The sequence below is a fragment of the Durotheca rogersii genome, assembly GCF_024521655.1.
Source record: "Durotheca rogersii strain YMJ 92031201 chromosome Unknown GGS23scaffold_34, whole genome shotgun sequence".
Classification (NCBI taxonomy): domain Eukaryota; kingdom Fungi; phylum Ascomycota; class Sordariomycetes; order Xylariales; family Xylariaceae; genus Durotheca; species Durotheca rogersii.
This window is the reverse complement of record NW_026251265.1, coordinates 270,410-285,853: the sequence shown is the minus strand read 5'-3', so window position 1 is coordinate 285,853 and position 15,444 is coordinate 270,410. Positions and strand designations below refer to the sequence as shown.

The window sequence follows — 15,444 nt, the reverse complement described above, 5'->3', positions numbered from 1 at the left end:
ATACATAGAGAAGGCAACCCTGAACGCCAGGGCCTGTGCATATGTATGTACCCCCCCCCCGGATGTGTGGCAAGCCTCTACAAGCATGGGCCGATTGCGCAGCTCATGGCCGATGCAGCCGGTCTGGGGGCTGGCAAAGAATATTACACGTCAAATCAATGCAGATCCGCACTTTGTGACTGTAACATGACCGGCGGTGACATACGTACATACAGTACGTGTCCGTACAAGAGGGCTGGCCAGAAGACAGAGACAGAGAGAGAGAGTACGGGATACTAACCCGAGGAGAGGGGGGGAGTTGGCGGGGCGCTTAAGCCTCCGTGCTGGGGAGCGAGGGCGAGAAGGCTTCTACGGTGACGCTAGGCGTTGCAGACGTGCCATCATGGCAACGTGGAGGCAAGGCGAGCTCTCCTCAATATGGTTTCCGGGAGATTAGGTTCCAGTACCTGTGGGCAGTATCAGTACCCAGAGTAAGCAATCAGTCGCCGCCGTTGCAACGACGGCACAACCCTTGGCGGCGGTGGCGGTGGAGGGCCTGCAAAGTCAGCGAGCCACCGTTTGTTGGGAGGTTAGTTGGAACGTGGAATAGCGCAGGCAACTCACGCAGCGCCCTGTAGCTTCCAGTCGTATACTCAGGCAGATTAGCTATGGCTAGGGCTTGAACCCTGCCGGACGTGATGACTTACAGTGACCATATGAGAGAGAGCTACCTAGGCAGATCTACGAGTATTGATGAGCAGCTCTCATCTATGTACAGAGTACGGTAGGAAGGTACATATTTCACGTCTTCAAGAAATTCACCTCCTATGGCAATGTCACAGGGGGCGGGTATCTTGGTCCAACAGACCAGACGGCGGCACTGGCAAAGAATACTAGCCGGAATTTGGGTTAACCTTTGGCAGGTTGACTCCAGCTTGTGCGCGATGTAACGACGGCTCGCGGAAGTTGAACCCTTGCTATGATGGGTTCATCTCAATGGGTTGCCCCCTGTTAAGCACCCTGTTCGCGCCCTCACCAATACGGACGATGCAGTAGTATGTACGATACATAGATATATGTATCCGTACATTTGCGTCTACGTACAGTACTATGGCCCCCGGCCACTGAACGAAGCCCACCAGGGGGGGTATAAGAGAGGCATATTATAACCCCGATGCGGTTGGGAGCGCCATGTTAGCCAGCTTCGGAGATAAGTTTGGAAAGGGGTAAATTGGCCGCAAATTAGCATCAATTTGCTCGAGCGCCTACGTAGTCCAGGACCTAGCGAAGGTGTGAGAAATGCAACTTGAGCTTCCATCACGGGCGAAAGGGCCACGAAGGGGTTGTGAGGAGGGCAAGACAACGAAACAAAACAATGTTGCTATTAATCCTCCGAATTTGGGGTACCCTGCAACTTCGATAACTCTCTGCCCCCCCTTAGAGCCGTAGGCCGTGAGGGGAAAAAGTGGTATCCGGGTAAGGAGTCCCGCGTGTGTAGGTAGGAAGCGGGTGAACTGCATCTTCGTCCACAACCTGTTAACCTGCTAAGTCTCTGTGGCTGATGTCACCCGCCGATCGGTCCATTCCACCGTCCCCTCGGGCTAATTAACTGGAGGTTCCACGGGTCATTACATGGCCGGTTGGACTACGCAGATCTATGAATGCTAGCCACTAGCAACTCTCTACAGAACGTAGGTAGTACGTAGTTCCGTGACTCTACTCTACCCATACAGGTGGGGGGGGGGGGGGGAGTAGGGGGTTAAGGACCCGGTTTGGAATATTGGTATCACTACCCTTGGCGGGGGGAAACATGTTAGATGGATGTACATACATACGCACATACATAGATACATGTTGCGGCATGGGTATGGCATGCCGGTAGCTATACTTTGTCCAGAGGGACGGGGAATCTCCAAAGATCCTGGGGGCGGGGGCCACATGACAGGAAGAGTCAAAGTAGCCGGCGAGCGCGCGTAGACTTGCTGAGTCTTCAGTCGAGACACACAGTCTCGATTGTCCTTAGCTACTATAGCCATCCATGCCGCCGTTGCAGTCGCTGGCAAATAGTGCTCTCGTAGTAGAGACATTCCCTGCCTGATCGGAGTTTTATTGGACTCGCTACCTGAGAAGGTACCCGTCGAGGTTGAATCTTTCTCTTCCCCTTATGCAATCAATATAACCACATTGACCGGATCAGGGAAGAATGCCTCCCTGTCATACCGCTTTGGGAGGGAGGGTGTGCTCGTTCTGTAACCCCCTCTCCCCTTTGCGGTCTCCAAGATGTAACCTAAGTCATCCGCGCAGTCCTACGGCGGGCAGGCTTGCATATGGATATTACTCTGAAAATAGCTCCCGTTGGTGCTGAAGCGAGAGGCCGTCTTCGAGTTGTGCTTACCTAGTCCTATCCCGATGCCAAGTGTCGAACAATACGAGCACGGTCTGCCAAAAGCCACGCACATCGACGACGACAGCATCGTAAACGACGTCGAAGGCCGGAAAAATGTCACAGTGTGAAGGAGAGCGTGAGAAGAATCCGTATCGCGTGAGAGCACGTTTGAATGCTTGGCAAATCGACGCCGTGCCCTAGGTTAGCTGCCAGCGAGCTCATCAGACATCTCCTCGATCTACCGACTTAGCGCCTGCTTTTGCGATCTCCCCCCTCGTGACCGCGCCGCGTGGATGGGTTTTTTTTTTTTCTTTGCTGCGCCCCTCCGGGTCTCCGGCTCCCCGGCCGGCTGGGTGGCTGGGTACCGAATTCGGCCTACGCGAGCAGCGATTGAAAGCAAGCCTCGGAGAATATCTTCGGAGGCTAGGACCGAGGGGAGACCCTCGTAGGCCATGGGCATGTCGAAAAGGTTGATACATCGTTACCTGGTGCGGAGGGGCCTCTGTTGGGTGGCCAGGGTAGCTAGATAGCCAGCATGGATCATGGGCTCTGCGTGGTCGACCAAAAGGACAAGGTACAGACAGGCAAGCAAGGGTGTACGCAGCAGCAGCAACGCTCCAGAGAACTCCACGTTTCAATAATTGTCTGCAACCTCGAGCGACGGGGTCGCGCTACAGGCGTCTGCGGACCCAGATGCAACAGCAGCTCAACCTCACGTCAAGCACATCATAATAGACAACACCAGGCTCCATCTCTAGCGCGGGCTCTTCCGAGTATTGTCCCCAGCCCCCAGCGAGATTAGGTATACGAGAATGTTTGGCTGAGATGTGGGAATGCCCGATATTATGAAAGGGCCCGATTGGCAGCGAGGAGGAGCGCGGTGAAACTATTGACTTGGCTCTATATATGGATGCGGTGTAACTGCGAGGATACAATACATGAGCCCAGGTCCATCTGTAGGTCGTCGTGCGTGGTTGTGCGAAAGTGACTCTGCACACCCGTGAAGCTCGAGTACGGAGGCAAGGGCCGGGGCGAGGGGGAGAGGGGAAGGAATCAACGAAAAAGCAGGCTGGAGCTCGCGGCGATCTGCAGGGTGCCATCATCGTCGTCAGGACGAACGGTCGGCTCGCCATCGGCTTCTCTCGACTTGATATTGCCAGTTATTACTACGTCGTAGTTTAGCTTAGTCGATTCAGGTGAATATAACGGTAGGATGCTTAACGAATCACACGCCCCCTACACTGGATCCTCCAAGTTCTGTAGGGTCCCTTCACGCGGGAAAACCCGTTAGCTCGAACCTAGGAGGGCGAAACCAAGGGCTGAAGATCACCTACGCATGCTCAGCGCGAATTCCTGCGATCCCCGGTGCCCTGGGTGGCGGCTCTTTGGATTTAGGGATGCTAGAGAGCAATTAAAACCCCCCAAATGATAATTAGTACTGCCAGAGGGGAGCCCAGCGGCACGGGGCTGCATGTAATCTATGTAGGCAGGTAGCTTAGTCTCCGTATTAACGTCAGGGTTTCAGCATGTACATATATATCTGGTGTAATATATGTCAGGTGAGAGTCTTCAGGAAATAGTCTATCTGAAGTGTCAGTTCTTTGCGTTGGGAGGTATTTATCAGAATTCTCCAACGAAGATAGCAAAGATCCTCGGCGCTATTACTAGTAGTGGATGGGGAGATTTTGTCAAGATGATGGTGGTTTTGTAGCGGGGGATAATTACTATGGCCCTAAGATAAACGACGTCTACAGGTTACGAACAAATAGACCACAAAGCATCACGACTACGATATAATCCACAAGTCGGAAAATAAATACTTGGGTGCTATCTCTAGGTCTGCGTATCTTTCTTAGTAGAAGATCAAGAATAAGCATGGAAGGCCATCTACGAGCGGGAAAGAAGTGTGGTGTAAGGGTTTTCGCGAATAATAAACCAGTTACGACGGATGGGCTCTTGTATTCTATCTCTTAGCTCCATAGTATTTAACCGCCGCCGGCCACAACGCCGTTAGTAAAATTGCCGACGTGCAAAAATCATCTGCTCATGATCTCCGCCTTACAACGAATTGTAACAACAGCCTCCTTTCTACAACAAGCAGCTGGATCGAAGGGGGCAGTGGTAAGCGACTACCAGATGAACAACCACGGGCTTGTTCAGAAAGAGTACGCGTTGAGATATAAAAGCTTTGTAGTCTTGATAAGCGGCGAGAATTGTTTTGGGGAGAGGTTGGAGAGAAAAACCACGAACTGAGGTTCCGTAGGAGTAGGACGCCGCAGAGGTGGTTGGGAAGAACAAGTAGCGATGTATACAGTATTCCTGTGACTGATAGCCGTAGGCAAACGATTGCCCTCCTACTGAGAAAGATGTATTCCGAATACTCTCCAAGTTCGGTTCCGCCTCTTGTGGGGGGGGGGCTAGGCTACCAACTTTGCTTTCAGATCCTAGGCTATATGTACCGTGATATCTACACATGCAGACGTATTACCCTGCTACAGACCTATCCAACTATTGGTTGTAGAGCCTGAGGACAGAAGAACTGCCGTATATCGGCATCCTTTCACGAGGCCCTAACCTACTTACTACATAGGCCTGCTCTGGTTGGATAGCTGCAACGCATGCCTGGGAACCATGATGCAGTTCTATCACACATGTGTCCCTACACATGTGCCCCTAAACCGGGTGCGGAGCTGTTGGTTGTCCCCTCCCTGATGAGCCCATACTGTGACTGATACGGCCCTTGAGGGAACTTGGAAAACTTCGTACTGGAAACATTGGTTCGGAACTGCAGAAGCTTTGTTAACAGGTCCCACGCGGAGAAAAAAAAAGCTCCCTCCATCCCCTGAGAATATGAAAAGCTCACGTCTTCTACGCCAATTATCGTGGGATGACAAGTCACATTGTAGATTTTCGGACCAGACTTCGCAGTGATGCCTTCGTCTATTTTGGGTTTTTCTAAAGATTAGGTAGTGGTATTTTTCAGTCAGCGCTGGTGACCGGAGGTAGTGCCGTGTCGTGATATGAAGATGCTCCCAGGGACGATCCTCCGTTCTCCCCCTCCCCCCCCCCCTGCCGCCCCTGATGTGCGTTAGGTCGTATTAGAGTACTAAGAGAACAAAAGGGATCGGGAGCTGATCAAATAGAGGGGGGAGGGGGTTCAAAACCAATGACGCAAAATAGCCTCCATTTGGGTATCTTTTAGAGCAGTGCTTTTTAAACCCCGTATTCCCAGAAAAAGAAAATACACTTGAGATAGAAGAACCCGTGAGGGAGTACGCTGATGTCGGATCCCTTCGATATGCCTCCGTATTCCGGGAAAACAAAGCACCAGTCCACGCGCACACGCGCACATACGCACCAACGCCGCTTGCCTACCCGCCTTTCCCCCGGGGGAGTAAAAAGAAAAAGGGATTCCACTTCAATGCAATGTTCCGTGCGATGCTTGTGATGATTATTTCCTAAAGCGAATGGACGATGATTAGGTGCCGCGAAGCTGTAAATGCCCCGGGGGGGGGGGGGGGGGGGGGGGGGGGTAACAGTAGGGGAAATTCGTTAAAAGTTTCGGCGATTTGATCATTCTAGACCGTCGGGTTGCCGTCCGCCTCTCGGGAGGGGAGAGTGAGCGTGGAGAATCGCAGGTATCGTTCAGCGAATCCGTAAGAGATGCGTTCCGTATTACAAGTTGTATAGTAAAAGTTTCCACACTCGGACACCCCTTGTCTCCTCCCACTCTCTCTTCACGTTCCGCACCTCTTCCCCGTCTAGTGGTCTTCCGTTTTGTTCACCACGTGGCCGAGATGGTGGTTGAAGGGATCCGTGTTCTCAATGGGATAAGAGCCATTCAGGTTCTCGGATGGCATCGTTGCCGTTAACGGCGTTCCGAGCCCGTGTTCTCGTAGACTTCCGTGGTCATATGCGTTCGGCATACTTGGATATGCCCCTTGATTAGCGTACGGAGAATGATGAGGTTGATGTGTGTTCGATGTCGGCGGTGCGGTGGTGTACATATTAGGGCCGACAGGAGAAGCGGTTCCCGACGGCGGTGCACCGTTGAGCGGGCCGTGGGATCGCGGGGAGACGTTGTGGATCGGCGAGGTCATCGCGCTTTGCGTGTGAGCGGGTATTGGGGCGAGATTTAACGGCGGATTGTTCCCCGTGCCGGAACCCGCCGTGAACATGAACGGGTGGGAAGGACTTTGGGCACTGGGATTTGAAAACTGGATAGGAGAGTGGCTCATGTGCGCCTGGCGTTCGAAGCCGTGGGAGAGCGAAGAGTAGTGGGTAGGAATGCGTTCGTTCGACGGGGCCATCGAAACCACCGCTGATGAGCTAGGAGGTCCCGTAGTCACGGAGCCCAGAGACAGCTGCTGAGATGTGTATGCCGGCCCCGGAGCAGGAGCGTAGGCTCCCCATCGTATTTCTGCGCCCGTCTCTTGCGTCTGCGTCCCGGGGTTGACCGAGGAATACTCTGCCCTATGCCTCTTCGTCAAGGGCTCATCGTAGTCGTGGTAGCTTCTGTCGTCCATCTGAGGAATACCTCCATTCTGCGAGGCACTCCCTTGCCTGTGTCCCGACTGCTTGTCCATCTGGTCTGCCATGCGCAGATTCTTCTTCTTATTGGCAATCTGTCGCGAATCCTTGCGTAACCGGAGGCGGACACCTTGGTCGCTGAAAGACCGAGTGAGAAACGTTGATTCTGCCATGCCGGGAAAGGCTCTACCGGCGTGGACCTTGAAGTGATCGCTGGTCACCGAGCAGATCGTAACCCAAACCTCGCCCTCGTCCATATTTTCCATCGTCATCTGCAGTAAATCGAATCGGATGACGTACTCCCCCTCGCTCTTTATCGTCAGATCTCCAAATACGAAGAAAGCACCCTCTTTATTCGTAGGATCCTTCAGTCTATGCAATGACGAGACTGTCGTCCCCGCCATCATGTTTGCTGGTGGCGTAGCCTGGCCATTCGGGCCCGGAGGGTGCGCGTATTCTAAGTACGCAACTGCTATGAGGTAAGGACCTGGTTTTGTCTCTTAGTGATCGATTTCTATGCATCCAGACGAGTTCCTACATACTCTGGCGGTATACACCATCAGGGTCTTCGTCGCTCGGAACGTGTAACTGAAGGATCGGGGGTGGGTCGACCGGTTTTCGATCTATTCGAGTCATTAAGCACTTCGCCGAAATAACGACGGGAATTGAAGATCGTATTACCTTTGTCCTTTCCATTGGCAGCCTTAGCCATCGTAGGCTGCTGTAACACTTCTAACCGGTATGACTCTGGACTATATGGTCTGAGGCAATTAGCGAGTTGTAAATAAACTAGACAGAGCAGCTAAGATTACATGAGGGAGTGGAAAGTTTCTCGGGGAAATAGGAAACGCGCATAGGTCCCTTACCGTTGGGGCGCTGGGCCATTCGCCTGCGGATGTGACTGATGGTGAACATGAGGCGCGGAGGGAGGAGGCATCGCAGGGTTCATTGTTGGCATATAGGTGGTAGGTCCATGCCCCACCCAAGGGCTACTTTGGTGAGGGTGGAACGCCATCTCTAGTGATAGTATATTAGACACGGCGAAAGAGCGGCGGGATCGAGATGTCTGATATCACGGCGGCCGAAACTTACGAGGGACGAGTACCGTCATACAATCGATTTCCCGCAGGTGACGAAGCTCCCGAGATCGTTTTGGGTTTCCTCGTTATAAGTCGAGAAATATGGAAGCAGTGACGGTCCCTATTTATTGGCGACAACTCATAGGGGAGCTTAAAATAGACAAGAGGATGCTACGGCGTTGGTTGGTGCCACAAGTTAAGTCGAACGATCGACGGAGGCGTGGCGAGGAGGGTATTCGAGCCTTATAAACCAACATCAACGACCCCGAGATTTGTCGTCGCGAGAATGCCTCCTGCTTTAGTTAGACAACAAAACGACGCTTTTGATGAGACGCAGGGGGCATATTTTCCGAGAGAAAAAGAAGGGAACGATGAAATTAGTACTCACGTATTTCTGTATTCGTCCACAACGCAAATCTTTTCGATTCTGTTCTCCTCGGAGTAGATCGAAGTAATAGACTCTTCGCTTCTTGATCGGAAGCCTCTAAACTTGCTTCTCGCTAACAAACCGAAGACGGACCAACGCTCAAGGCAAAGCGCAAAACGTAGGAGAATGCTCGGTGAGGCTGCTCCCACAAATATTCGTGTGATCTAGGGAGGTGGGTGTGTTGATCAAGATGTCTCGTCTTTGCATCGGCGTTGAATCTTCTTTCCCAAGTCCTCAAATCCGGCGGCTTCTTTTCCCACAGCTCTTTCCAAATGCCAAATATGGACGGTTTCTGCTCCTCTTCCAAGCATCAAGATGTGGTTTCCTCCGTCACTATCACAGCCACGGAAGCTCAGTTGGTGGCCCAACGTTCCCCTTATACAACACCGGTTACGGCAAGATAACCCGACTATGCGAGGTCGCCTCGGCTGTCCAAAATGCTAGCTTCGGAATCGGTATTCTTCGTTTGAGTAGTAATTTCGCGATGCTATTCTAGGTGAATAAGTCGCTGCCTTAGAGAGAAAGCCGAAAGGCTTGATGCACCTGAGGGAGGAATTCGGGCGCTAGGACTCTGCTGTCGGGCTGAAGCCTCGAAAGCAAGGGGAAGGCCCTGGGGCCAACTGCTTAGAGCTAGAAGCTGGCGCAAAGGTCCGGCGCGTAGCTCTCTCGGATACTTAAACGATCCTGGCTCGACTAGCAAAGCGCGAAGTGATTGTCCAGTAGAGCTCGGCGGGAGGCGTTTGAGGAGTGGGCCCGGGATTGACGGCTAGAAAACCAAGTCCCGAGAGACGAAGAGTAGCGGCAACGCGACAACGCGGGTCGTCTTTTTACTCTGCCACGTACTCCCTGCGGCTCTCAAGACAACAAGTTGAGATAGACGAGTGTATCTGTTGACTCCGCCCCCGATGCCTGATCAGAGTTATTAGTACCTCGATACTCGCACTTCCGTAGTTGTACTAGGCTGACTCCACGAAGCTCTGTCTAAACCCTCTTCTCGACCCAAGACAAGATGTCACTGGAGAGTTTCAGCGTGCACCTCAGGATGACTTTCTCGTAGCTCTCTTAGTTATTCCAGGGCGATCGGCTAGGCTTGCCCTGGTCTGATAGTGGAAGACCTAAACCGGGGTCTGGGTTCGGCGACTTGAAGCTTGGGATCCAAGGCGGTCTAGCTGTCGTTCGGGCCGCTGTTGGATAGGTGGAGGGGATCCGTCGTAGTCCAAGGCTATTCCCGCCGGAAGTGGTATCTTGCCCTTCTTAGATCGGGAGGATTGGATTCGGCTGTGTGAATGTTGGTACAGCTTCGAAGCTCTGCAACTCGAGGTGAGGGCTAAACCTGAGGGGGTAAAAAAAGAAGAGACGAGCGATCTAGTTATGTGGACGACAGCTTTGTGGAGGGGGGGGGCTTCCGCTTGCCGGGATATTTCAACATCGACAAGGCCGAGGCGTGCAAGGAAATTATATGCTGTCCCTATTATAGCTAGGTTTCCCAGATATCATCGACAAGACCAATATACAACGAGGTTGACGGGGAAGACGATAGAGTGACCTCGTGGTGATTGTGAAAGGCTGGAGGGGGGGGCGGACGATTATGGATCTCCGTCATGTATTGTATTGGGATGGATTTACGATGTGGAGAAGAATCACTTATGGTATATACCACACTTACCAACGGGGTAGGCCACAAGCTAGGGCATATGTACGGTCCCAAGACCCCAGATGGCACAGTATTCAACGCCCAAGGCAAATGATAGTGGTGTGATCTGGCCAGTGACTGCAGGAAGCTCTAGAGAGCAATGCCAGCATTAAGCACTGTGACTGTATGTACATAGATAGGTTATGGGGAACGACAACGGTGGGCCTAAGGTGTGTAGGGATCAACCGGTAAGTACTCGGCCCCTCGAGGGTATCCTCCTGAGAGCTACTACCATCGAGGGATGTATACGAATCTCGACCCTTTTGTACAGCGAATTCATGATTAGCGTGGTGAGCAGCGGCGGCGGCAGCACCACCACCACCACCACCACCACCACCACCACACCCCCCCCTCTCCCCCCCAGCTCCGCCTTGGCTGTTGGTACTCCATCCTGGAACAGCTATCTCTGCTGACGAAATCCATGTTCAACCGTATCGAAGTATACGTACTTGGTCGAGCAAGGGTCGACTGTGCAGGAGGAATACTTCGTCGAGGTACAACAACGAACCTGCATGGGGGGGCGTTGCCCATGATCAGAGCGGAGGACGACAGGGGGGTGCCGCTTCAAGCTTTTGTATCCGCCAGAACATTTATGTATTGTACTCATACATGGGCTCCTCTGCGTAGGCATGTACTCGTTGATTTGTCCGTGCGGGACACAGGCCTGGACGAGGGAGGCATGCTGGCCACCTCTGCACCATCTGGTCGAAGTCGGGATCTCGACGCGCCTGTTGCGCGTCCTCTCATCCCCACGCGCAACATAATTCGATCAGCATATTCTCTAGGAGTCGCCGAGGAGCACTGGCAAGTTGAAAATTACAACGAGAATGAGATCTTGGCATAGGTCCGATTTTGGAAGCACTCGACAGAGGGTTGTGTGTAAGTCTACTAATAGTTCCCTCGAGCTTCCGAGCCCATCAGTACTCAAAGAATACGGGCTGCACAGTGCGCGGTCTAGCCTGCTCTCGAGAATCGCCCTCCATCCCCCCGGTTTACGTGTAGAGAGCCGATTCCTCTTTGGAGGAAGAGAGGCATAGACCGACGGTCACCAAGACGCATAGGGACGGCAGTGTAAGTGCTGAAACTGGCAGGCGGCACAAAATACCTGCACACCTACATACGCATCTACATACATAGAGAGACACACCTACACACCTCCCTCGCCCACACCCGCGCACGGCGAGAGATATATACATGTCCAATATACGGCATGTGTATGTAACATATCTACACACATGCTCGCCGTACATATATATACGTGCATACACATACCCATACCCGCATACATTGATATGTGTACAGTCCTCCCGAAACCGAACAGTAAGTGCAGAATATGCGTGAAAGCACTACGCCCCCCCCCGGTAAGCGAAGTGGAGGGACGTGGACGGTGAAGGGGGAGCTGCTCCACTATCTATCAAAATGTGCAACCCGCAAGTAGTGCCAAGTGTGGTACATCGTCCCTCTAAAAGTAGCTTCGAGGAGGGCCGATGCCACCTAGTAATTAACGGTATTGAAGTATAGGTACGACTTCCAGGGTTCCGTAGACTGGAAAGATCTACCATAGCAATGCCCTAGAGCGTATAAGAGAGAGAGGGAGGGAGGAGGAAGAGAGAGAGAAAAAAAGAGATGACCATGAGTAGCGTGTCGGGAGACGAATATTTTGTTAAATTAAACCGACGTTTCCTTTCTCTTTTGGTTAATCCTGGAAAGTGTTGCCGAGGCCGACAGGCTCCCGCGGTTCGGGACCCTGATTAGGGGTAGGCAATCTTCAGCAGACATGTACGTAACTATCCCGTTGCAACAGTGTGTGTGGTGGTTGTGGTGGCCATGGAAGATCTGAATTCGCCGAAATCAGCTCCAGCACCTGGTCAGTGGCAGAATGCCGCACCCATGCCCGGAGAGGGAGAGTGGTGGAAGACGCGAGAGCGCCATCCCAGCCACGGCTAGCCAGCCTAGGAAGTCTGTTTTTCAACGCGTCGAGATCGGACGGAATCCCGAGCCGGGGCTGGGCCGGCCGTGTTTCAGAAGCTTCTCTTCCCCATGTCAAGAATTCGAATCTGAAAGGAGGTCCAACGCTAAAATAGGTAGGAAGGGGTCCGTCTTCGTGCCCTCCAGGTCGACTGCGGCTTATCTCACATTGCTTTTCATGCTGACATCTGCTGTAGCACGTCAGAGTGTGTCGTGCCGCGAGACCCTTAAGAGACTGGACATGGTTCAGGGTTCGAACCAGCAGACTAATAATAAAGGGGTATCTCTTATGTGTGTGTAGACGGTTCCTGAATCCTGATATCCTAACGCCAATTGTCGTTGACAGGTCAGAATCGATGTAAGCCGGATGGATATCCCGTCATCACCATCCATCCACCCTCGACGCCGTCTCCCGCGACGCCAAATAGAGAGATAGGGATGTTGACACTACGAGTCAGGGAAGGGGGGAGGCGGAAGGGGGAGGGCGGAAGAGGAGGGGCGAGGATCGATACGCGAGAGAGCTAGAGCGTTCGCTTTACGTGACTTGAGATCGACTACACCTCCGTCGACACCCTCTTCCCCCCCCTTTCTTTTTTTTTTCCCTACAAGAAAGTTGTTGTTCCCATGACTAGTCTCCCTCGGTGTTCTGTGTCTTTTCCCGCCCCCCCATATTTGACAGTTCCGTCTCAACCCGCCCGCCAACGCTCGGATAGCGAGGGCATCCGTTGCGATGGGGTTGGCTGGCTAATGCATCCAATGGACTACGACTTGTTTCCCAGCCCTCCTTCCCCTGGGAGAGCGTCGCACAATAAATGAAATAAGGCGAGATGATGACGATGTAAAATCATGCGGTGGCACACGACGCACGCCATGCTTGATGGCATTGGCCCACGTGAGAATGCCGGAACCTCAGCGCCGGCGATGGGAGGGAGGAAGACCTCCCAGCATGCTGTTTGGGGACACCCGCTACGCCGCGTGTTGACGAGGCAATGTAAATACCCGAACTAGGAAAAGAATAAAAGAGCAGCCGTTATCAGGATCGAACTTGAAACGAACCAGGCGATGTAGACCAAGGGATCACCAGACGGTTACCCAGATCTTAGTCGGCGATTTTTTTTAAAGCCCTGTAGGTATGCCACAGACGCCAGCGCCAACATGGGGATCGGACGAACGATCAATCCCCCCCTTTTTGGTCCTGCTCGCGTTGCAGCTTTTTCCCGGCCTTCCCTGGAGGAGACGCGGATAGCGGTAAAAGCTCCCGCAGCTCATCCCTGGGCGAGAGAACCGGCGCGATGAGAACCGGCATTAGCGATCCGGGTAGCGGCAGAGCCATGCTGCGTTTCCTAGGACGAGAAGCGCGTCTGCGCTCAGCTCCGCGGTTTGTGGCCGCCAAGGCATTGACCTGCGCAATGCATCAGATGCATCGCGCGAAGCCCTTTTGGATGGCTGCGACATGTGAGGGCCAGCTGTCAAAGAAGCATCTCCAACTTGTCACGTTCTCGACCCTGCATTGCACGTACTACTGCGTATGTACGTACGTGTGTAGGTATTGTCTGTAGGCAGGTAGGTGTGTATGCATGCGTACGTATGTGTCCTCCGTATTGATGCGTGTGTGCGTATTTGTGTATGTACCGACCGTCGGTCCATCATGGTCACACTGATCTTGTCGGAAGGACGGAGATCAGGCCGGACTGTGAAGCTCCAGACGATGGGAAAATCTCTTAGCACAATTGATGACGACCCGGGCTAACCCGCGCTTGCGCCCCACATCCACATGGAAACCATCCATCGTCACCGTCATCAATCCGGCGGTGACCACGACGACAGACGCTGTCCTGCGGTTTGATACTAAGCCTAGCGATAACATCCAGCACCTCGTCTACACCGCTATGTAAGAAGTAAGAGGGGCGTGGGAGCGAGCGAGAGAGAGGGAGAGCGGGCAAGAGAGCGAAAGAGATAGAAAGAGACAGAGAGAGAGTCAGTGAGTGATTCGACGTCGACACAAGGATGCGACGGTATGCTACTGTGTGCAATGAAACGCGCCGCACCCACCAACACACATACGCCCACATATGCACCCATACACGCACTCATACACGGAGGGCAGAAGGGGTGGGGGGAGAGATACTCGATAGGGCTCTTGACACCTGTCTCGCTTGTATGTAGGCAGGTAGGCATGTATGTATGCTGTTCGTCTGGCTCATGCAGATTGGGTCGTTGGCGTGCATATGCCGCATGCACATCCCATCCTGGGTTCTCTCGGCCCTCAGGCAGATGGCACTACCTACCTGGCAGTGGGGTGTATTCCGGCTCGGTGTGTGGATGGGAGTTCAACGTGCTGCAGCAGCAATGTGTACGCAGTCCGAATACACGGCTTCAGACGCCGTCGCCTATTACGGCATTCCGACGTCGTGATTGGCTAGGGGGGGGGCGGGCAGCGGGCTGGCTGAACAGAGGCACAGGGTAGCTGATGACGAGGGAGAGACGGCTACGTCTGCATCGCGATTGTGGCTGTTGTGATTGTTTTGTTGTTGGTGCGGATGTTATTGTGGGCGGACCAGGAGGATTCGGTGTTGTAGCGGGAGAAGCAGGAGAGAGGCGGTGGTGATGGTTCGTTCCCACGCCCAAAGCGCGTAACTACCTAGTAGAAAGGACTCCACAGGGCCGGCCAACGAATGACCTACGTCAGGGAGGGTACCTACGGTATTGCCTACCTACCTAGGAGGTACGTGCCTACAGGCGATCAGGGGGGTGGGATTAGGGGGCTTTGGCAGCTACACGTATGTCTCCAGGTACCTAAAGCGGATAAATCTTGACGCACATAGAGCCAGTAATATAATACCTACAACTTGATCTACCCTCCCGTCCCATTCATTCCTCCCATCCTGTTGCGCGCTCTCTGGTACGACGGCCACGCAGGATCCACCGTGGCTTGAAGCGGGGGATCGTCACGGAGGTGAAGCGTTGCGTAGGCTGAGGCTTGGGAGTGTTGTTCGCTGAGATGCCCACTAACAGACTTACCTCCTACTTCCTATGGATACGTGCCTGAACCTCGGCCCGGAGAGACGTACATATAGAGATAGGTATACGAGGTACTTGTGTGTTCCCGCCGTGGCAAAATCGTCTGAATAAGATCCCACATACCTAGATGAGATTGAGACACCCAGCAGGAGCGCGCCCGACAAGGATTGTTCGGCAGGGATTGTTCCCCTATACGCATATCTCGTGGATACAAGCAAGTCAAGCGGGCGTTGTAAGTACAGGTAGGTACCCATCTTACCGATAGGTATGTACCTGAGGTAGATTATGTGCCTAACTTCGGGTACCTGATCGAGTGGAGGGCATCGCGCGAGCCCTGAAATTAGCAGCAGATGTAGGTGGC

General features: G+C 53.2%; 1 protein-coding gene across 1 annotated transcript; it reads right to left on the bottom strand.

The window, feature by feature from the left end:
* Positions 1–5,894: 5,894 nt before the first annotated feature.
* Positions 5,895–8,251, bottom strand: GGS23DRAFT_329871 (velvet factor-domain-containing protein). Its single transcript, XM_051512949.1, has 5 exons — positions 7,988–8,251; positions 7,762–7,912; positions 7,577–7,656; positions 7,438–7,518; positions 5,895–7,382 (listed from the first exon to the last, which is right to left on the bottom strand). The coding sequence occupies exons 1-5, from the start codon at positions 8,004–8,006 to the stop codon at positions 6,127–6,129; spliced, it is 1,587 nt and encodes a 528-aa protein (XP_051368014.1). The 5' UTR covers positions 8,007–8,251; the 3' UTR covers positions 5,895–6,126.
* Between the last annotated feature and the right edge of the window lie 7,193 nt (positions 8,252–15,444).

Coding starts and splice junctions, on each gene's coding strand:
- GGS23DRAFT_329871 (XM_051512949.1), bottom strand. Junction 7,657..7,761: donor AATGGCCCAGCGCCCCAACG/GTAAGGGACCTA, acceptor TAATTGCCTCAG/ACCATATAGTCCAGAGTCAT. Junction 7,519..7,576: donor TGCCAATGGAAAGGACAAAG/GTAATACGATCT, acceptor TGACTCGAATAG/ATCGAAAACCGGTCGACCCA.